The 22816-nt window shown below is 55.2% G+C and overlaps 1 protein-coding gene across 1 annotated transcript in view; it reads right to left on the bottom strand.

The window, feature by feature from the left end:
- Scn5a (sodium voltage-gated channel alpha subunit 5) overlaps positions 1-22816 on the bottom strand; it is a 73171-nt gene that overhangs the window by 44881 nt on the left and 5474 nt on the right. Inside the window, exons 3-11 of the mRNA XM_051202358.1 lie at positions 19326-19415; positions 17973-18101; positions 11359-11450; positions 7712-7942; positions 5722-5785; positions 4521-4662; positions 3910-4107; positions 3057-3236; positions 1944-2315 (exon numbers count right to left, since the gene is read on the bottom strand). Coding sequence (XP_051058315.1) covers positions 1944-2315; positions 3057-3236; positions 3910-4107; positions 4521-4662; positions 5722-5785; positions 7712-7942; positions 11359-11450; positions 17973-18101; positions 19326-19415 — 1498 coding nt within the window. The remainder of the gene's footprint in view (positions 1-1943; positions 2316-3056; positions 3237-3909; positions 4108-4520; positions 4663-5721; positions 5786-7711; positions 7943-11358; positions 11451-17972; positions 18102-19325; positions 19416-22816) is intronic.

The following is a 22816-nucleotide window of genomic DNA, read 5'->3' on the forward strand; positions in this document are numbered from 1 at the left end:
CAGCAGCTGGTGGACAGCTTTCTCTGGACTCATTTGGAGCCACCCTGAACCAGACAAGGCTCCTCCTGCCTCCCTCTGCCGACCGGAGCTCTGTGTACCCAACACTGGGCTCTATTTGCAGACTAGACCCGGGTTCGCGGAGACCAGCTAGGAGTGGGAAAGGCATTCCCAGGAGTTTCTGCCTGCTAATCTCTCTGACTTTTCAAATGTCTCCATCTTGGTTGCTAATTCCTTTAACCTTACAGACGACTCCATCTTGGCCTGCTAATCCCTTTAAAGTTACAAATGGGCCCCCGCAGAAGTGAGAATGGGTGAAGTCAGAGTTCCCGGTAATGAAGTGTGTGAACTCGGATTCCTCCCGACATGTGCAGCGCAATGAGATGATTTTCTCCCTAATGGGATTAGGAAATTCTATTAGCGCTCCTGGCCGCTGAGCTCTGCCTGCCTGAGGCTGGGGCTCCAGAGCACGCTGCGGCCTGCGAACTCAGGGCTCCAGGAAGGCAGACACCCCACCCTCCAGATGATGGCTCCTGAAGGACACAGATGACTCTGTGACCCCTCTGGGTCTCCTCGAAGTTCTTCCCCTTAACTTCCTGGTCAGGACTCAGACACTTGGCAATGCATCCCAGAAGCCTTTGCTCACTCATGTCAACGACACATAGCAACAGTAACAGGCCCATGCTGTGAGATCTGGGCCTACGCCCTGGGCCCGTTTCAACTCACTTGGTCCTACCAACGGCTGACGTACTTGCTAAATCTGATTTCCACTTTGCAGGAAATGGAGGCCACAGACGATTAACCGTATAAAGCACTACGGCTATGCGTCCCCACCATCTCCGTGACCAAGACTCCATCGCCAGTGGCTTCCTCAGACAGTCGCTGTCCTCTGACCCTGTACACGTGTGAGCCACACTTCGCTTTCCTGAAGGGGCTGTTCAGGCACTGTATGTGGAGTCGCAGGGGCCGGCACGACTGGGCCGTCACCGGTGTGCCACCGACGGGCAGGCCTCTCGTGGTTAGCGTCTTGCTGACCATGGCTGTAACTGTGTCAGTCACACTGACCTCACGGTGCCACAAGCCAGGCCGGCTCTGTCCCCCCCTAGCCTGCCTGTGACACACTTTGGTATTGACAGCGTAGTACTGTGACATTTTAACAGTGTCAGCCGTGTCCTGTGAGCCTTTAGTCCTGGACACATCACATTAGCCACTTTCATATCCCCAGTGGCCCCTAGAAGGGGCCCACTGCACAGATGAGACACTCGAGGCGCAGAGGAATAAGATTTGCAGACAGCCATCCAGCTGGTACGCCACAGTCTGGAATCCAAACCTACGCCCATGCCAACTGCTTAGGCACCAACCACTCAGCACACCACCCTCCCCACTGTGGAAGGCAACCTGGCTCCTCTTTCTGTAGTCACCGCTTAAATGCCTCCTAGCAAGTGTGTCCGGGTTCCTCCCTCCCTTCCCTGCCCCACCCCCAACACTTACTACCTTGGCTGCCATCGAGTTACCAGTTAGTGACCGCTTCTAACTCACCGAATAACTGTTGTCTAGAATCCCCTCAGTGCCCCTCTGCCACCTAGCCTGGATTGTTCGTTCCTGACCCGCTGCTCAGAAGGCACCCGACCACAGCACCTGCCCTCTGGGACTGTTGTGGCATCTCGATACTGATATTTCACCAAGTGTGAAATACCGGATTCCCTCATCACTACATCCCCCTACCTGTTTACATATGCATTCCCCTCCCTCCCTCCGTCCGTCCGTCCCTTCGACTTGTCTATCTGCCCGGTTGGCACAGAAACTACGGCAGGGAGAGATGTTCTGGGAGTAGAGCGCGCAGTAGGTGTTTGACCAACATTGGGTGAGTAGATTTGAACCTTATACTCATCACCAGTTTGGGAGACAGATCTGGGCTGATGCCTGTAGGCCAGGGGCGGGCTCACCGTGTCTGGGGGTCGTTCCAGCACCATAGGGCGGAGAAGGTGGCTCCCTGGGGAGGTGGCCTCCGCGTCACCTGCCCCCAACAAGGAAACTACGCCATTGCAGTCCACGGTGCTGTTTCTCTTGCCATTGAGGACGTGGCCGGGAGCGGAGGTTCCAGGGCTGTGCTGCCCTTGGGCACTGGGACGGCGCAGGGGCCAGGGCGCCAGCAGGGACGTGCGGTGGCTCTCGCTCTCCCCTGCAGTGCTGTGCTCGTCATCGGCAAAGTCGGCCTCAGAGCCCGGGTCCCGCCTTCGAAAGGTGAAAATGCTCCCTCGGCTGGAGCGGGGCTTCATGGATGTCCGGCTAAGCCCATGGGTAAGGCTGAGTCGATTCTGAGGGCACAGGGAAGGTGTTGTAGCTCACACGCTCATGCTTCTGCCTCCTAACTAACCCTCACGGCGTTAGCCACCTAACTCACGGTGTCTCTCACGGCGTCAGCCGCCTAACTCACGGTGTCTCTCACGGTGTCAGCCGCCTAACTCATGGTGTCACCGCCTAACTCACGGTGTCAGCCGCCTAACTCACGGCGTCAGCCGCCTAACTCACGGTGTCTCTCACGGTGTCAGCCGCCTAACTAACCCTCACGGTGTCAGCTGCCTAACTCATGGTGTCACCACCTAACTCACGGTGTCAGCCGCCTAACTCACGGTGTCAGCCATACTCAATTTCTTAGAGCACCGAGGCTTTTGCTGGCCAAAGGGGAGCTGGGTGGGCTGAGGTGGGTGCCTGGGAAGGGTGGGGGCATCTGCTGCATCATCAGGACCTCTACTGGCTTCATGCCTATATCTCTGGGTCTGAAGGTGGGACTAGGCTAGGCAGCAAGAAGCAGGACCAACACTAGGGTCCTTATCACCCCACGGCACACAGCCCGCCCCCAGTCCTGGCCCCCATCCTTGAGGACTAGTTCCAGGTAGGAGGCATCTCCTCCACTTTTAAGAGCGACTATGGGACATTGGAAGAGCTGGGAGGGCTTCGAGGTGCCTTTTTTAGAGACCAAGCTTGGGGCTGTGGCCACGCCAGGGGCCCACCCACCATGCTGGGCTTTGCAAGGGCCGGAACCACATGGGGATTACCAGTGCTCTGGGCCCATCTTCTGAGTCAGACTTGGGGAGCCTGTCATCTCCGCCATCCTCTGTCCCTGAGGACAGCCGCTTCCTCCTCTTGCTTCTTCTCTCGTGGTTGGTGACAGGGGCCAAAGGGGACATCTCCAAGGAGCTACGGGACACAGTGTCCACACCCCTGATGGTGAGAGCCTGAGAAAAGACGGAAGAAAGCGTGTTTGGGTCCTGGAGAAGCCCAGGGTAGGGGCAGGCTTAGGGAAGCCATGTGTCCCTCGGTGCTTTGGTAACCCGTCACTAAGCAGGCTCCCACACGTGACTCAGTTCAGGGATGCAGGGAGGTCACCCCAGGCAGATCCACAGTGCCTTGAGAAAGATCAAGAACCTGGAAGGTGTGTGGAACAGCTGAGCGAACGATGTTGGTGAACAGAGGAAATAGCAGAATAAAATGACAGGGATCCTCTAGAAGGTGTGCCTGTCCAGGAGGGAGCACCTGGAGGGCCCTGGAGGGAGCCCTGGGAGCACCTGTCCAGGAGGAGCACCTGTCCAGGAGGGCCAGTGCTTAAGTCTCCAACCTTGGACTTCATTCACCAACCCACCAGAAATAATCCCTTGATTAGAGTAAACTACCCATGGCCATGGACCTTGTACCAGGCATGTGCCGTGTCCACAGAGGTCATATTTACTGAGAAGTTATCACATGCACCCAGTCTGTACTACCTGGAAAAGGCGGTGGTCACAGGGAACAATTTTACCTGGAGTTCGCCACACTAAAGGCCCACCTGGCCCAGCAGGGGCTGCCTTCTACCCAGAATGCAGCGCTGGCCTTACCCAGCATGCACCACACCTCCAGGCACAGCTCACTCACCTCATGCTCTTTCTTGAGCATCTCCATGGCCTCCTGGAAGCGCTTCTCCTTCTCCTCCGTCTCAGCGATGGTGGCTTGGTTTTGCTCCTCATAGGCCATGGCCACCACAGCCAGGATCAAGTTGACCAGGTAGAAGGAGCCCAGGAAGATGACGAGCATGAAGAAGATCATGTAGATCTTCCCTGCGGACCTCAGGGTCTGCAGAAGCAAGGGGCCAGAGTCAATCTCGCTGGGGTCCCCAAGTTACCGCGTTTCTAAGTCACCGCCTGGCTGTGCCAGGGGTTCAGTGTCCTAAAGCCTGGAGGCGGAGAGACCACGTCCCACCTGTAATAGGTCGTGTGCTAGCTCACAGGAGTGCCCCACCCAGGGGAGGCAGGTAGCTCACCTAATGGGGAGAAGGTTGTATCTAGGAGAATGTTCTGTCGCATAGGGTGGAGGGATGCTCACCCACAGAGCAGGGCATCCTCTATAAAGGGACTAGAACTTTCCCCTGCCTGCCCCCACTGTAACTCTCAACGGTGGAAAGCCAGGACATTTCTGGCTAGCCATTGTGCAGCCCGACCTGGAGCCCACGCCTAGCATCCCTCTGGCGGCCGCGGGCACCCATGCACCTGCTGGTATAGACGTTCCCAGCAGTCCTGTGTCATCAGGCGGAAGAGCGCAAGGAAAGCCCAGGCAAAGGAGTCGAAGCTGGTGTAGCCATGGTCTGGGTTCTCGCCTGCCTTCATGCACCGGTAGCCCTCAGGACATGTCCTGTAGCCAGACACACACTCTGTGAGGGGCCCTGGCTCGTTTCCCAACTGCTTTGAGGCTGTGCCACCAACACAGTGCCTGGCTCCTGGGTCCTGTTCCCATCATCATGTGCCAGGTGGCCATCTCCCCCTCTCCTACTTGGAACCTCTAAGGCCCACATGGAGTTTCCTTCTGCCCACATGACACACATGACACAGCCTTCCCAGCGGCTGCTGCCTCCTTCCAGGGAGCGAGCACAAGTTCTCTCCTTGGCTTGTCCACTCCGTGGGAGCTAACACAGTGGGAGCCCCAGAGGGAGAGGAGGGTCAACCAGGCTTGGCCAAGTGTAGGCAGAGACGGGGTCACTGGGCAAAGGGCTGGACTGGGCTGCATGTGGAAGAAGGCCTGTTTAACACACACGCATAGGCACACACGCGCACAGGCACACACACACGCATAGACACACATGCATACATAGGCACACGCACGCACGTACGCACGCACACACGTACATGCATGCACACATGCACAAACAGAACAGAACTATGGTGGGAGAAATTTGGCAAGTGCCAGGGTGCTCCTAAGGGCATCTGTGCCTCACATCAAGACATGCCAGATATCTCTCCCACGGTGGAAGGAGACAGCAAACATGAGCCCCAGAACCTCACACCAGAAGCGAGCCCTCACACGGTGAGCCTGTATGCCAGGCTACTATGTGCACAGAGCCCTGGAAACTGAACCCACAAACAGGAAACGTCAAGGCACCATGATCAGGGTGCAGGTTTGTGATCTTCTTGGCCTCGAACACAGCCCAGCTGCTAGAATGAGGCCACACTCCCCCATGAAGGGCAGAACGGCAGAGTTGGAGGGAAGGTCTAGGAATCCGCAAGGTACCCCAGCCCACCTGCAGGGCTCTCCTGGTCCCCCCTTCGGATCTGTCCCTGGTCTTTACCCTGGACCCAGCTATCTCCTGCGTCAGGGGTACAGGGTTCTGGCCAGGAAAGAAGAGTAGAGAAGGCGTCAGCCTCTCAGGATGGGGGTGTCATTAGCTGAAGCAGCTGGGAGGCACATCCCACCTACCCGGCATCAGAGCTGTTCCCACAGAGAAGCACATCAGTGGTGCCATTCTTGAGCAGGTAATTGTCTGCAAGGAAAAACCTGGATGTGAGTGGCTCGGGGAGCCAGCCTCGGGGTGCCCGTCTCACACTGGGTTTGGGAAGAAGACATCATTGCCAGACACTTTCCTTCCCTCTTTGCTCTGAGCCTTACCCCGACGCCCAGCCAGGACCCACCCTGCCCTCTCACTGATACTCCTCTGCCAGCGTGTCACACACTCTCGAAAACACAGGAAGCCCCCGGGCAGGGCTCAGCTGTCCCCACAGGCAGCGTCCCCACCCTGCTCCGAACCACTGGGGGGGGGGCAGCCAGGGCCCAGACAGGCCCTGAGCCGGGAGGCAAGGGTCTGGGCAGAGCTCCAACCTGGCCCCTGTGTTATTGTGTGGGCCACTGCCCCAGCACAAACTGGTGGTGCAGACAGACGCCTGCCCATCACCACGGCAACACTACATTCAGATGGGGCTGGGTCCAGACCGGGTGAGACAGGCCACCTGCCCTGTGAGTCACCATGACCTACCTTTGTCATGGGAAGCCTTGCTCTAAGTGTGGGCCTGACCTGTGACATTAGTATGTGAGGATGGGCTGGGCTATGGCTTCCTGAATGCCCTGACTCAGAAGCAGGCCAGGGCCTCTAGTGTGTGGTTTCTGGAACCTTCCATGTGACTCCGGTCCTATGGTGAAGTTTCTGTGAGGACACAATCGAATCTTGCGCACATTCACTCATTGGCTCCTCTGTCTGCTTGTTTTCCCGTGGGGCGCCAGCGCTTGTATGCACGCAAGAGGCCCTAACTGCAGGAGAGCCCTGCCCTGTGCGTCCTCGAGACCCCACACCTGGCCTTGCAAGTGTCTACCTTTGGCCTGGACGAATACATAGTGCTTACTGAAGGAGGCGGTGCCCAGTAGCCTGGGGAGATGATCAGATGAAGGATGCGCACAACCTCACCAATACGTTTGTCACAACCTTCCTGAAGGATCCTAGGGTGTGTGTACACTGGAGTGCAGCGTGGGCACTCGGCAAGGGTACTGGGTCAAAAGCTCTTAACCAAGCATGGTGACACTTGAGCCTCTCAAGGGACCAGGGGAGCTGGCCTCCTTACCCCTGCCAGCACTTGGGACTGGGCCTGTCCCCAAACCATACAGAGGTGAGTGTGTGTGTGAGTGGTGTGTGTGTGTGAGTGGTGTATGTGTGTGTGTGTGTTTGTGTGTGTAGTGCATAGTATGTTATGTGTCTGTGAGCATGTGTGTGTAAATGTGTGCTGTATGGTGTGTGTTGTGTGTGTGTGTGTGTGTTGTGTAGTGTGTTGTGTGTCTCCGAGTATGTGAGTGTGGTATATGGCGTGTTGTGTGTGAGCGTGGTATAGGATCTGTGTGTTGTGTGTGTGGTGTAGTGTGTTGTGTGTCTGTGAGCATGTGTGTATGTAAGTGTGGTGTATGGTGTGCTGTGTGTGTGTCAGTGTGTGTATATGAGTGTGGTATATGGTGTGTGTGAGTGTGGTGTATGGTGTGTGGTGTGTGTGTCAGTGTGAGTGTGTGTATGTGCGTGCTCTCTTGTTAATTGTTTTCCATTTTCTCATTTTTTGAGACATGGCTTTCTGTGAACCTGGAGCTTGCTGGTTTGGGTAGTCGGACCGGCCAGCAGGTCTCAGTAACTCTCCAACCTCCCAATTCTGGGATTACAGGTGCATGTTACTTACTACATGTGGCTTTTGAATTCAGGTGTTGGAAGTTTTGAACTCAGGTCTTCACGCTGTGGCAAGCACTTTATTGACTGAACCTCCCTACCCCCACACTCTGTCCTTCACACCATCTCTGCAGCTAGCCTGAGAGCCCAGGACGCTACACCCCAGCTGCTTCTGACCTCCAGCTGGCTCTGACAGTCTGCCTGCCCAGCCGTGAAGCCTGGGTGGAAGACGCCCAGCGTGGATGGTCTCCCACCACCCTCTCCAGTCCATACCTGGGTCATTGAGGTAGAGGTCCAGAGAGTCCCAGACCAGGCCGTCGGACTCCACAGAACCATTGGTGCCGTTGAGCTCAGTAAAATTTCGCACACACTTGTGCCTCAGGTTGCCCATGAAGAGCTGCAGGCCGATGAGGGCAAAGACACTAAGGCAGAAGACAGTGAGGACCATCACGTCGGCCAGCTTCTTCACAGACTGGATCAGGGCTCCCACAATTGTCTTCAGGCCTGGGACAGCGAGACAGGGTCACCCAAAGACACTCTGCTCGATGACCCTCTGGGCAGAGGCTGGGCCTGTAGAAGGGCTCTGAGCCGCCTGAGTCCTGCACTGAATGGTGCTGGGGACAGGGACCACAGCCAACAACTCTGGGCCTTGAAGGCCACTGGTCACCTTTTACAATCCAGTCCCTCATGGCTGACCAGGGCAAGGAAGCCAGCCAGCTTCATATTTTCAGAGGGGTTTGAAACTATCCTCCACCAGCCCAATATATGAAACAGCGTGGGAAGTATGTGCAGGACCCACTATGGCTGGTCCTGAGGCGTACTGGGTCTGGCCCTTCTAACACAGCCCACAGCAAAGGAGGCCAAGGTCCAGACCCATTTTGAGCCAATGCAGGGGCCTCAGTGTGATCTGGAAATGGTAGACACAGTTGCTCCTGGTTGGGGGGGGGGGTCTTCCTGCTCTACTGCTGGAGCAGCTGTCTTGGCGTCAGGGAATTTTGATTATTCGAAGGGAACTAGGGAAGGCAGGGTCTCGGGCTGGGGCTGACTGGTGTACCGGGTGGACACAGGGCTGTGGGGGAAGGTTTGGCAGGGTTGGGGGATTTCCTAAGAGGGTGGGGTGGTGGGGTGATGATCCGGGTTAGGGACCGTTTTTGGGGAAGGTTACAGGCAGGGGCTAGGGTGAGCTGTAGCCCTCTTCCTCGTTCGCCCTGACCCTCAGGGTCCTCCCAGCGCTCCCATCTCCCCTGAGTGGAGTGGCTGTGATCTGTTAGTTGCACAGTCCAACTCCCTGCAGAAGCCAGTGCCATATAGCCAAGTGACAGAAAAGCATGTGTGCACACATCCCCTCTGACCCTCGGCTACTGTCCTCGTGCGAGCAGAGCATCAGGGGCAAGGGGCAATCCTGCCAGCAGCAGGGCCCCTGGCCCCACCCCCGAAGCGGCCAGATCTCAGGTTAAGCTTCATCCATCCATTGTCCAGCCTGTTAAAGTGTTAAGAGCATCTGTGACTATCGTGTCCATGGCCCAGAGACAGAGGAACAGTGATGGGCAGACAAGAAAGGGAAGGGGACAGCTTCCCCACGACAACACCATCACTGCTGTCTGCCCAGGGCTCTGGCACTTGGCACTCTATGGAAATCATCCTGGCACATGCTGGCAACTGCCCAGTGGGTGGGGGAGGGGGAGAGGGAGGGGAGGGATCCATGTGACCCCTACAGTTCTGAACTGAGGACCTACTAGGAGACACATGTGTGGATCTGGTCCAACAGCTTGGAGACTGCTCCATTTCGGGGGTACACAACAGGTAAGGTGGCTGTCGCTTGGGTGCCCACCTTGGACTGTACCTCAACAGTCAGGCTAAAGGATCTTGGGCACAAAATAATCTATTCAAGGCTGGCAAAGCAACCCTGCTCTGGCCCGTGGAGACAGCAGCAAAGGTCACCGACCTCTTAAAACCTTTAACAATGACTCAGTTCACTTATGTCAAGAAAGGTTTCAAACACTTTGCGGGAGCTTGGAGTCTGCCCACTCTGACTTGACTCCTGTGTTAGGAGGAGAGGAGACAGAGGCTCAGAGAACTTTCAAGTCTTGGATTGGAGCCCTCCTGTAGGTAGCATTCCATCAGGCTGTGACACCGCCTTCTACAGCCACTTTGGGGACTGCTCTGTGCTGCCTCACTTAGGGGCTGGCTGCTTCAAAAGGCTTGCTAATACCTCTCTTAACCTTATGTAGTTCTGTAGTACTAGGGAATTGAATTCCGGGGTGTTGAATACCCTAAGCAAGCCTTCTGCAATCATCTGTATCCCCGGTTCCTTTATTTATTTTAGGTTTGAGTCAAGATCTTGGTCTGGCCTTGAATTCATTCTACAGCTAGGGCAGGTCTTGCCTCCCGTCTCAGTCTCCGGGGCAGCTGAAAGTACAGATCTACACTCTGCTGGTGACACTTGCTTTCATGGGGGTTCCCGAGGGGCTGCCCAGTCGTGGCAAGGACCTGGGACACTAGTGCAGACCCCGGGAAGATGAGGTCTTCCCTGTGCACATACTAAGTGGGTTCAGAGGCCAGGAGAGACATTTGGAGATCCAGGCTAAATACAAAACGGTCAGGAGTTGACACTTATAAAATCACTAACCCATGACCAGGGGTCTCTGGCTGTCTGATGTGACCACAGAGCTGGGCTCCTGATGCCCCTAGGGCAGCAATAGGCCTGGAAGCCACTGACATTGCCCTCTAGCAGTAGAGGCAATCGCTGGTCCAGGGAGTTCTTCAGCTCTGAGGCTCCTACGGATGCAGAAGCAGTCTGGTATCCTCTGTTGCTCCGCACCTTATTATTTTGGTGACAGGGTCTCTTATGGAGCCAGAAGTTCACCATTCCTGTTAGACAGCTGGCTAGTGAGTCCCCGAGACCGACCTACCTACCTTTCTTGCCCCCTTAGCCTGAGACCGCAGGCACACACACGCCACCACAACCAGCTTTTAAATGTGGCTTCTGGGGATCTAAACTTAGGTCCTCCAGGTTGTGCAGTATGCTTTCACCCTCCCCGAGCCATCTCCCCAACTACCTTCTTAAAAAGTCCTTGCCCAGTTCTGAGGACAGTGTGTTCACGGGGGCTCCTAGGTTCTGGCCACTGCTCCTCCAGAACAAGTCCATAAAAGCAGTCTGGGCTCATGCTAACCTGGGAAGAGGGAAATAAACGGTGGGGTAAGAGGTTCCAGGGGTCAGGGTGAGCGGCGGCACCTTCGGCACCGACTGTACGCAAACGGGTACTTTGCCGTGTGGGCCAGTGGGGTGGTGGCTGCCGACACTGTTTGGGATTAGATACCCTGGGGATAGTTGCCAACATCTGTCAAGGAGGATTTCTTCCCGAGGCTACCATGCACAGTTTGCTAAACCTCTACTGCGCCATGCAGCGAGGGCTGGTAGACGCCAAGGCCCTATGATGCCTGTCCACAGAGTACGCTTTGTGTCATAAGATGGGGGCCGAAGCTTTCACATGTCACCGTAGGGGACAGGAGGCTGGGATCTGGCACTCAGTCACAAAGGGCTGCTAGGGATGAGCCGAGTCCCCTCACATGCCACCCTTTCTGGCTCCCCGTAATGCGCGTCCCAGGCCTTCGCTAGGAAAGCACTAGAATTCAGTTTGGAGAAACAATCGGGTATTTTGGGGAGAACTGGAGATTAGCCCCATTTTGTCCTGGATTGTCCTGTTCTCCTGGTCTCTGAGAGTGGGCTTGGCTGGGGTGGACAGCCCAGAGCCCATTCTGAGATCCCAGGGAGATTCTTCCAATGCCCCGGCCTCTGGGAAAGGTATTCTGGTGACAGGCACATCTGAAGGGCCTTCTGGGGGCAGCCATGGCTCCCAGGTGGCTGGAAAGGCCCAGGCGTGTCCCTCCAGCCTTGGCGTTTAACCTGATTTTGTCACCTGAAATGACTGATATAGTTTTCAGGGCCCGGAGGACTCGGAAGGTGCGTAAGGCAGAGACATTGCCCAGGTCCACAAATTCAGTTGTGTATCTGTAACAAGGGAGATCCACACACAACACAGAGACAGCACACAACAGGAGACACAGTCGGAGGAGGAGGGAAACAGAGAGAGAGTCACTTGTGGCTGAGGTTGGTAGGCAACCCTGCCCTTACCTGGGATGACCGAAATAGTTTTCAGGGCTCTCAGGACTCTGAAAGTTCGAAGAGCCGACAAATTGCCTAGCTTTATATTTTCTGATACATACCTGTGGGACCAAACCACAGTTACCGCAAGTTACAAAGCGGAGAGCAGTGTGCCCACCCCATCTCTCTCCTCCCTTTTCCTGCCCATCCCTCCCCCGTCCTGGTCCCAGCATGGGGTGAGGTGGCAGGCAGACTTGGGTCCTCCCCTGGCCTTTCCACCTGACCCACTATCTCAGCCTGGCAGTCTTAGGATGCACACAGACGGCTTCTCCATGACGGTCCCAAGATCAACTGGTGCTAGGAGCGGACTACTCTGGGGATCGAACATAGAACTCCACAATTAGGTCTGAGGCTGGGGATGAATCTGTGTGGGGTAGGAAATGGCTCCGGGAGGCAATGCTGGAAGTGTGTAGGCTTCTGGGCGTTCTAGTGTTTTCTTTGCACTGTCCAACCTGTCACCCCTTGTTACTTGACTGACTCTGACCAGTTCAGGTCACTGCGCCTCTGGAAACCGCCCACTTGCTCTTCCTGACCACAGATCTATGCAGGAACTGTGGTGTCACAAGACATGGCATGGGAATTCGCGAAGGGAACAATCCCTGAGATGGAGGTGCTGTCTCCGGAGGCTCTGTCCTGTATGGGTCTGAGGGACAAGTGGCTGTGAGACTCTCATCCTGAATGTGGACAGTGGTCCATCTCTGACCTCCAGATGCACAGAAGACGCCTGTCTGCATAAGGCAGGCATCTTCCTAAGCTGAACATGCGGCCATTCGTGCACTGGGCAGGGCCACATGATCACAAAGATATTGGTGAGGTGACAGCGTTGTCTGTGACCAATGCCCGGGGGGGCAGTGGCAAATGGCCTGTGATATTTAACTAATGGCCTCACATCCAAGGTATGTGACATTTAACTGATGGTGTCTGATGTTTAACAAAGGGTGTCAGACTCGGGGTGTCTGATGTTGAATCAAGTGTGTCTGGGTAGTGTCATGCCAGGTCGCCAGCCCTGCAGAATTCACACTTCTGAATCCCTCCCGGAGCTGCTGGTGTCTACACCAACAGGCAAGGTTGTCCAGCTTGGCCTGGCTGCTCACGCTTGGGATCCACACGTCTTCACAGGCCTCCCTCGCAGGCACGCATTATTCCCAAGGCCTTCCTTCTTCTGGCTACCCGAGGTCTTTCCTGTGGCATGATATCCATTCCATTTTCCAGTCTTGTTTTAGTTCACAGATTCCATCCTCCACTGTGGAGCAGAAATCACCTCTCTTTTTTCTGGCCCCTGTACAATGGCTAATGTGATACAAACTCTTTCTCTTGTATCTTTAGAATCCCCCCTTCTCCTAGATGGCTCAGATCCCCCAGACCTCTGTCCCCAATTCCCTCTCCCCGGTCTCTGTCTAGACTGCCATAGGGCTTTGAAGTTTAGCCTGAAATGTTGGTGACATTGCCATTCCATGGAAGATATGGCTGATGTTCAAGAAACCAATCCCCATCGCTGGTGTCCTGGGTGTGGTGGCCTGTGATGCTAGCTCCTCTCCCTCACCTCAGTGTTCTCAAGGGTTTCAGGGAGTGAGTAGAGCAAACAAGAAAAGGAGGGGCAGGACCATCTTGCTTTCACCCTCCGATCCCTGAAAGGCCTGGTTTGTCTGCTGACGTCTCAGGGAAGACCCTGCCTCCAAGGATCTAAGAAGACAGAGCTGCCTGCTCAGGAGTGAGTACTGAGTACATCAGGGCCAGGAGAGGCTGGTGACAGCAGATTGGGCACACAACTATGTCCCATGCCACCATGATATGGCTGGAAATGAAACGTAACTGTTGGTGATCTTTGGCTGGAAGACCAGCTTGGGGTTAGAGGATGTCTCGAAGGAGCAACCAGAGCTAGGTGAGGGCAGGTGTGTCTGGGACCTCTGTGTGACAGGGTGGCTACTGGCTGTTTTCACTCTACCTTAGATAGATAGAACTTGCCTACCTCCCACCAAAGAAATAACAGGTTCCCACTAAGGCCTCTCTCGGAGCTCCCAAGTGACGTCATAAGTGACATGCGCAGAATGGGAGAGGGGGGCAAAACTCTTCCCCCCAGCCAATCTACCTCTTGGCCGTCTAAGTGGCTGGCCAGTGGCAGGCACCTGGGTAAGATGACGGGCCTGATACGGAGAGAGGGTAATGGGTGAGAATTCTGCACTGTCATATCAGCCCCAGTGCATGTCAGGCTTTCTGGGGGCTGAGAAACTCTGAGGAGCAGCATATGCTGGCCCTTCTTCCTGGCCCACCCTCACGCTGAGACAGTGGAGCCCACGCTGTGAGCTCCTGTGGTGGCCGGCCCCCGTTCCCTCCAGGTTTGGTTTCCATAACAACCCCAGAAGGTGGGAGGCTATTAACTGGCAGGTAATGCCCAGCTTGGGGGGGGGCAGGAAAATCTCTGGATGTTGAACGGTGACCTGAGCCTGGCAAGGTTCCCAGCACCCCTGCACCAGCTTCTGCATTGGATGGGGTGTCGGAGGGAAACCTGGTAAGGAGAGTATACGGGGGAGGGGTGGCTGTCCCATCCATCCCGGGCAAGGAGCTGGGACACCCAGGGTAGCTGCTGACTCTATCATTATGGGCAGGTAGGTTCTCTCTGAGCCTCAGTTTCCCCAAAGGGAGGGCTGGGTGCTGCTTCACTTCATTCGGCTTCTGCCCCACCTAAGACTCCTCCGATGGTCCTGTGCCCTCATTTCATTATTACAGTATGCATCTCAGCGGTGGGAACTGGCTGGCTTTCATGAGGCACAGTGGCATCAGTCAAAGCTACGGGGCAGGGCCAACTAGTGACAGGGAGCTGGCATTCCAGTAGTCCGGGCAGTCCTGGCACAAGTGGGTAGGCTATTTCTCTAGATGCTCAGAAACGTGCCTGTGCAACAATCAAGTTCAGCTCCCCTGCGTGCCTGTCCTCGGCACAGGTGTGGCTGGATTCGTTGGGAAGCACATCACACTTTCTTCGTAGAGGAGAAGCAGTGGTTGACCATGGAATCCCATGGGGGGAGGTGACAGGGATTCTCTCATGTGACAGGATCCTGTAGAACTTGCCAGGGATATGAAGCCACACAGAGCATCCTCTAGATGCCAGGGCTGAGCTGGCCTGGGTGGTGGCTTTCTCTGGAGTACATACAGCTGCATCTCCGTGGTAACCCCACAGGCTCCAGGATGAGGACGTAGGAGGCAGACGCTGGCCACCTTCTTGTCTGAAGTTCTGTGCTCTCCGTGGATTGCTGGTCACCCCCACATCCTACCTAGACCCCAGAACCAGAGCCCAGCCCGCCACCACTCCAAATACCAGGACAGGGAAGCCTCGAGCCCGACAAGTCCCCCCCCCAAACTCCAGCCTCTCCTCCCCACCCCATTCACACTGATGATCCCGCTTTACTTCACGGAGAAAATAGAGGCAATCAGAGGAGAGATTCCTTCTTCTCTCTTCATCAGCTCTATCAATCTGCCTCCAGCCAGAACCCTGCCTTCCCGAGCTGAAGGTCAATGCTCCACCTCAGCACCCAGAGACCCACTCGCTCAGGAAGTATTCACCCCCTGGCCTTCATCAGACATCCCTCTCTTTGGTATCGCTTCCATCAGTCACTATTCTGTCTTAGTCCTCCCTTGACCCCTCCCTGTCCCCTCTGGCCACCACGCCATACTCTGACTTGTTCACAGACACTCCGTGAATTAGATACCCGTGCTTCACACTTCCTTCCACACCCTCGACCCTCTCTGCCCAGAAGCAGCGCCTCCCACTCCACCCCTCGCCGGGGACGCCAGCGCCTGGTATGATCCTCACTGAACTTTCTTCCTTGCCAGCCTTCCTTGCCAGCCTTCACTCTCCTGGGCGCCCTTCCACAGCTGGCCAGTTCACGCTGGCCTTTGTGCGCCGTTCCCTCCTTTATGTTATGCGTGTGGGCGTGTGGCTTATACGTATGTCTGTGTCCCACGTATGTGCCTGATGCTCCCACACAGGCATCAGATCGCCTGGAACTGGAGTTATAGACAGCTATATGTGAGCCAATATGAGTGCTGGGATTTGAACCCAGGTCTTCTGGGAAGAGCAGCCAGTGTTCTTAATCATTAACCCCTCTCACCAATCCCTCTGCCCCCCCCCACCTTTTTTAAAGTATTTACTTATTTTATGTACGTGCGTGTGTGCGCCTGGGTTGTGGATGTGCACCCTGTGTGTGTGCAGTACCTGTGGATGCCAGCAGAGGGCACTGGGTCCCCTGGTACTGGAGCTGCAGGTGAGGCTGCAGGAGCTCTCAGTGACCAAACAACCTCCCTGCCCCCCTTCCCCCGTGGTTCACAGAACAATCTACAGCCATGCTCCAACCTAGGTCATCTTGTCTGGCTTTCAATGTCTTCAATTCCCCAGTGGCTTTTTATTGGTTCCTCCACCTTGGATCACTTCCCTAAACTCCGGGCTGGAAGATCCTGCTGTGTCCTCCACACCTACGATATTCCCAACTGTACTTCCGACCCCCTCCCCTCCTTCAGCTGGCTCCTCCCTCCACAAATGGTATTGCCACCCACCCATCTGTCACAAGCAAAGCCTGCCAGTCACACCTTCAAAACGCCTACCACTCACCAGGCTCCTCCACTCTGCTCAGACAATGGTCCCAGACACCCCTCTCTCCTGGCTATGACAGTAGACTACTAGCTGTTGTGTGCATCTGCCCATTTCCATCTCCAGTCTGTGGTCCGCACCGTAGCTCAATCATCTCCCAGCTCTGTGATTCTCATCCTGCCTGGCTCTTACAGGACCCTGGAGGACAGACAGTATGGTCTAACCCCGACCTACCACTCTTCAACTTCATCTCCTACTACTTTTTTCCTTTGCTCATTCAGCTCTATCCAGGCGTGAATCTACTACACTTGATGTAGGTGGTATATTGTCTCTGAGCCTGTTCCCTATCTGTAACATGGGAGGCCTGGAGTCCGTTTACATATACCCAGAAACAAACCTCAGATAAACCGTCTATCCACCAAGCTCTCCATCTAGCCTGAAAGTGTCCCAAACATCCCAGAGTCCAGCTCCCCATTTTATCTCCCCTACAGTAGCTCAGGTACATTCAAGAGTCCAAGACAGGAACTGAAGTGAGCTCTGATCCCGACAAGCTCTTCTGTACCAGGGAAGCCAGGACTTCCGTGGGCATGGGGTACAACTCCCCGTGCACGCTCTGCAGCTGAGGTGCAGAGCTCAGTCCAGCACACACCAGGTCCTTCGCTTGCAGAAAGGGTCTGCCAGCTCAGTTCCTGACCAGGACTTCAACACTGCAGCCCTGTCCTGATCAGCCATCTCACTAGAGCCAGGTGTGTGGTCCATGACATCGTGTGTGTGTATGGGGGGTGGGTGGGTGGGTGGGGGATGCCTCAACCCCGATCTCTCTCAAGTGTCCCCTAGAAAAGGAAATGAGGCTGTAGCTGGGGCTGCAGTCTGCCTGGGGTCACGATCGCCTTTGTGGTGGGCTGCCTGTGTGTCCTGTTCCAGGCACTAGTTTTCTTGCTGGTAAAATGTGACTAAGACAGACATGGAACCTGCATCCAGAGGCTGCACATGGCCCAGGATATTGATGAATGGGGCGCAACAGAAAACCGTAAACTCGCTTAAAATATCAACTTGGTGTGGTTTGGAGCGTGTACTTTATAGATGATTATATCATCTTGCAATGTCAAAAGACTGAACATGGCTGGTGTGAGGACTCTTGGAGCTGGGTCAGTGGCTCTGAGAAAAGCCAAACAGGAGTTCTCCTGGCACAATTCTGGGGGAAGCTGGCTGCTTCCCCAGGCTCCTCTACTGCAATTTCACTATTAATTACCTTGGATGCCAGGTCACTGGTCACAGTGGGATCTGGGGCTGGATTTTTTGTTGGATAGCATAGGGGATGCTATAGCAGAATCAACACTCCCTCCAGCCCTCCTTCTGAGGCCTCATTAAAACAGGCTCACCTCAAACTCACTATCAGCCTGTGATGGTCTCAAACTCATGGCAATCTTTCATCCACAGTCTCCTAAGTGCCTAGAGTAGACCCTTCACTTGACCTTAGTCCAAACACCAAGACATGGAATATTAACATTAATGATGCCCCTTTAACACAGGGCTGTCGTGGGCCCCAGATGAGCCAGGCACTCAAGCACTCTGAATCCCTGACGGACCTGCCTCGTCTCGCTGGACCGGGCTGTAAGTGTCCACCTTGTCTTCAACTTGCCTTAGAGCAAGGCAGGGACTCCTCTATGGCACATGTAGCTCATGTGAACCACAGCAGGGAAGCCCAGGAAATCTGGGACACAGGGCCCAATACTCCCATTCCACAGAGCTGGTAAGATGCATCCTGGTAAGAAGCAGATACTCACGCCATGACTATCACGCTGAAGTCCAGCCAGTTCCACGGGTCCCGGAGGAAGGTGAAGGCATGCAGGCAGAAGCCTCGAGCTAGGATCTTGACCAAGGACTCGAAGGTGTAGATGGCTGTGAAGGTATACCTGGGAGGCGGGGCCAGCGGGGGCTCTCAGGGGGACTGGAGCCCAGGGGCTGGATCCGCAAGCTCCCCATCCCACACGGCGTAAACCCCAGGCAGCTCCACACACCAGTCATCACAGTGGGCTGTGCCCCGGGATAAAGCTTTAGTAGGGGCTGCAGGTCTGGGCCAGGCAGCTACCCAACAAGTCCCCGGACCATTTGCTTTACAGAGAGACTCTCATGTGCCTAGGGGACTCTTCACTTTCTCCCTGGCTACAGGTCCCCTATCTACTCCTCACTCCATCTTGGGGAGGGGGCGCATTGCGGGGCGCGTTCACAGGCATATATGGTGACTACCAGGTGGATACCATGGATAGGGAGAGTCACTGACACTTCCTCATGTTTGTGAAGTCTCCAAAACTAGCCATGGGGACCAGGGACACCCTCAAGGACCTACAGGGTCAGGGTTCTAGCTGCCTGCCCTGGGCCGAAGGGAATGCAGGCCTTCTAGTGTATAATGCTGGTGGGTACTTTCTGCCTGAGGTATCCAAAATGCCTGTGTGCTGGAGCTGGCCCGTGGGTTGGCAGAGGGTGGCTCAGAGCAACTAGACACAGCCACACCAGCCCTGAATGATCCTCCACAACTGTAAGAGAGGCCGTTGCAGCTTCTAGAGAGTTCCAGAAAGTAGGAGCTAAGTGTGGTAAGGGCCCGCCAAGTCTGCTTAGACCCGGAGGAATTGGACAGTTCTTTACGAAGGGAAGACTCCAAAGCAGGCTTCTAACGCATAGGAGGCAGGACCCAGGTGTGGGCCAAGGCTACAGCATTGCAGTAAAGCAGGGAAGCCCTCCCCTTCTTGTCACCATGCTCCTAGCTGCATGTTAGGCCAGTCAGACTCCGATCCTCAGAGCGCCCTGTGCTGACCCCCTTTTCAGGGGGTTAACGGAGAGGATGCTTACTGATCTTGTGACAGTGCCTGGCATGCCCCTCTTTGCGCAGGTGTGTGTGTGTGTGTGACAAAATTCCCCTACGTTGCCATTCTGCAGAGTTCCCACCTCTAAGTTCACAAACTTAGAACAAGCATGTGGTGAGGCTAAGAACGTAAGAGGGCAGAGGCTGGGTCAAGGCCAGCCTCCATCGGGTGGGGCTGCAGGTGCGGCATAGCCTCTGCCCCAGACAACCCCGGGGCCCATGGCATGGGACAGAAAATGGAGGAATGGGGCAGGAGGAGGCCCTCGGAGGTACTCACTCAACATATTTGGTCCAAGGCGGAGGGTCATGCTGGGCCATGAACACACAGTTGGTCAGGATGGTACACATGATGAGCACGCTGAAGAGCGTGTCGCGGGAGTTAAGGAGGTCACGGGAGGGCCGACCCACAGACCCACACAGGGGCCCACAGCGAAAGCCTCACCAACAGCCAGCCACCGAAGGGACAAGAACCCATGGAAGAACTCTACCCCTAAAGCCACGGAAGGGGCCCCCAGGAAGCCATGGCAGGAGCTGCAGGGAGCCACAGCAGTTCCATCCACCAATCCACACAGTGGGCCCAAAGAAGGGGGCCTCACAGAAAGCCACAGGAGGGGGCAGCCGAGCCGCCACAGCCGTAACCGCCAACCGCCGATGGGCTGGCCTGGTGGTGTCACTGGCACGCAGGTGCTACACCCCATCACACACTCTACAGAGCAGTCCCATCGGGGCCCTCTCCAGCGTGCTGGCTGCCAGAGCCCGCCCTTTTCCACAGCTCTTAGCGACCACCACACAAGCTGGAGACTGCTCCAACACTGGCTGTGTGTCCTAGCTGTTGCTTCAGGCTGGACAAGGCTCTGCCTGATTTCCTTCACTCTTTCCCTTGCCTCTGCAAGACAGAGGAGCAAGGACCAGACCCTGGGCTTCAGAGGGGCAGGTACCCCAGGAGCCTGGCTGCACCCACCACTCCTATGGCCGCGTCCAGGCTTGGGACACCACAGCCCAGCCCTCAGCCCCCAGCACACAGCTGCCAAACAGAGGCTCCAGGACAGCCCCAGCCAGATCCCAGGCTGGCACTTAGTGATGCCTACCCTGACTGCAGTGTGTACACGTGGAGATCCAGCCCCTTCTACCTCCATACTTCCAGAAAACTCAGTCAATTACAAAAGCGGCCTCCCATCTATAATGAATTCTCTAGTTTCTCATAAAAAAAAAAACCAAAAAAAAAAAAAAACAAACAAACAAACAAAAAAAAAAAAAAAAAACGAGATGTAATCCTTTACGAACTCAGGGCTGGTCTACAGGTCTGCTCATCCAGGGAGAGCAACTCTCCAGGCCCTGGGTCCCTACCTCAGTGTGATACACAGCTGTTGTTAGGCCATTGTCATGGTTAGCTTTAACTGCCAACTTGGCACAGCCAAGCCATAAGAGGAGAGCCTCAATTGAGGATCAGGCTGGCCCATGGGCATGTCCGTGGAGGGTTGTCTTGCTGGACCAGTGATGTGGGAGGGCCCGGCTCACTGTGAGCAGATGGTGGTCCTGGGATATATAAGGGAGCTAGCTAAGCAAAAGTCTCTCTGCAAGCCAGCAGGCAGCATCCTCCATGGTTTCTGCCTTTCAGTTCCTGCCCTGGCTCCCCTCGGTGGTGGACTGTAATGCATAAGCTGAAATAAACCTTGCCCTCCCCTACATTGCTTTTGGCCAGTGTTTTATCACAGCAACAGAAACCACACGAGAACAGTCACCATGGCCAGGCCTGTCTTCCTGTCTTCCAGGGTTCAGACACGCATCTCAACAACCCATCGCTACCTCTGACACATCTCCACACCAGGCTCTGTGACGTGATGAAACTTCTCTCACTGAGCGAACCACTTACAAACCCCTCCCTCAACCAGCCTCATCCGTTTCCAAGGTTTCACTGCCGAAGTGTGGAAAACCTCAGGACATTTTTGAAGCACATATGGGATGGCACCCATAGCAGATCTCCACTGAGCCCCTCCTGGAAGCCACGCTCGCCCTTGAACCAATCTGAATTCTAATAACCCTAGGAGGCGTGAACTTTGCCTCTATCTGAAGAGACAAGAAAACGGACGCACAAAACGGTCAGGTTGAAGGTCGCTGCAGCAGGCAGGACCTGTCCCAGAGACCGGTGCTCCCGAATCCCTGGTACCCATCGCTCTGTTTAGCTGGGAGAAGACAGAGGGAGTCAGTTAAGAACTTGAGGTGGGAAGCACGGTTTTCCAGGAGTATCAGGTTAGCGTCAATGTCATCACAGGGTCTTTGTGACGAGGGGTTGGCCTGGCCACTGCCATGAGTTCGGGATGTGAAACCGTCCTGTAAAAAGTGGAAAAACCTAGAAAAGCCTCCAGAAGGAAACAAAGCCTGCTGATGCCTTGGTTTTCACCGGGAGAGAAGCCCCCAGAGCTGTGAAACGATAGATGTGTGCTCTGTGATGCTAGCGTGTCTGTGGCCACCCATCTCTGGCACCAGGATCTACCACAGGGATGCGGATGGAGGATGGTCCTATCTGTACCACACCCCGGTTCGGGAGCCACCTCCGTCACAGACTTTCTGCCCTCTGGTCCACTCTCCTGCCTCCAGAAAGGAGGACGTCGTGTTAGTTACAACACCTCGACTCTGGCCTGACGACAAGCATGGTGTTCCTTACCTGTCTGTCACCCATGGTGCTGTACAGAAAATCGAACCAGGTGACGGGCTCTGTTAAGTGGCAGGAGAATGACACGCAGGAGGGACAAGGAAATTATGTCATTTTGTGTGTGCATATGCGTGTGGTGGTACACACGTGCACGTGCGTATGATGCATGTGGACTAGGGGACAATCTTGGGTGCCATCCCTCAGGTGCTATCCACCTTTTCTTGTTGAAAAAGAATCTCCCCCTGGCCAGGAGCTTGCCAAGTAGACCGGGCTGGATGACCACAGTGCCAGCAATCCTCCTGCGTCTGCCTCCCCAGTGCTGGGGTTAGGAGCGTGTGCCAGGTGCCAGCCTTTTCACACAGATTGTGAAGGTTAAGCTCATGCTTGAGAGGCAACTGCTTTACCGTCTGTGCCCCCGCTGCAGCTTTTATGTGTCATTTAAAGAGCAAATTTACCTGAGTCAGTGGCAACAGAGCCATGTCCTGAAACACTACAAAATCGGACATCATGCCTTCAATGGAGCCGAGCAGGAGGGCTTCCTGGAGGAAGCACCAGCAACCCGTAAGCTTGCAGAGCCTTCTCTGTAGAGTCAGGGTTTTTCTGCTCTCGGTGGACCAATCACAACTCCTCAGAGTGGGAAGAAGGCTTCTCTATATAGAACAGCTGTGTGGACGGGCTGACGTGGACAACCTCAAAGACGTAGCTAGGCAGATGACCACACACTTGAACACTCAGATGAGGGGACACTGTCCAGGTTTTCTAGATCTGGTGATGCCCTGGGGTGGGGTGAGCCAGGTCCCTGTCCTTCCATGTGACACCTCAAAAGTGTCACCTGGCTTCCTTGGCGCTGGGGACGGCTCTGATGCTACTCTCAGGCAGTTTTCTGTGTGTGACGAGAGGCATCTCTCCCTACCTATGCAAGAGCCTAGTCTTCAGGTCTCGTCCCTACGCACCCAGCATGGGCCGGTGTCAGACTTGCCAGTCACCCAAATTCCCAGACAGGACACATCTGTTCGCACTGCTTGCTAGCTTCAGGCCAGTATCAAGCTGGCCCTTTGTGTGGGCAGCGTCAAAGGCCAGCTCTATAGGCCTATGCATAGCAGAACATCTTCAGT

This window comes from Phodopus roborovskii, unplaced genomic scaffold (genome assembly GCF_943737965.1).
Source record: "Phodopus roborovskii unplaced genomic scaffold, PHOROB, whole genome shotgun sequence".
In the NCBI taxonomy this organism is placed as follows: Eukaryota; Metazoa; Chordata; class Mammalia; order Rodentia; family Cricetidae; genus Phodopus; species Phodopus roborovskii.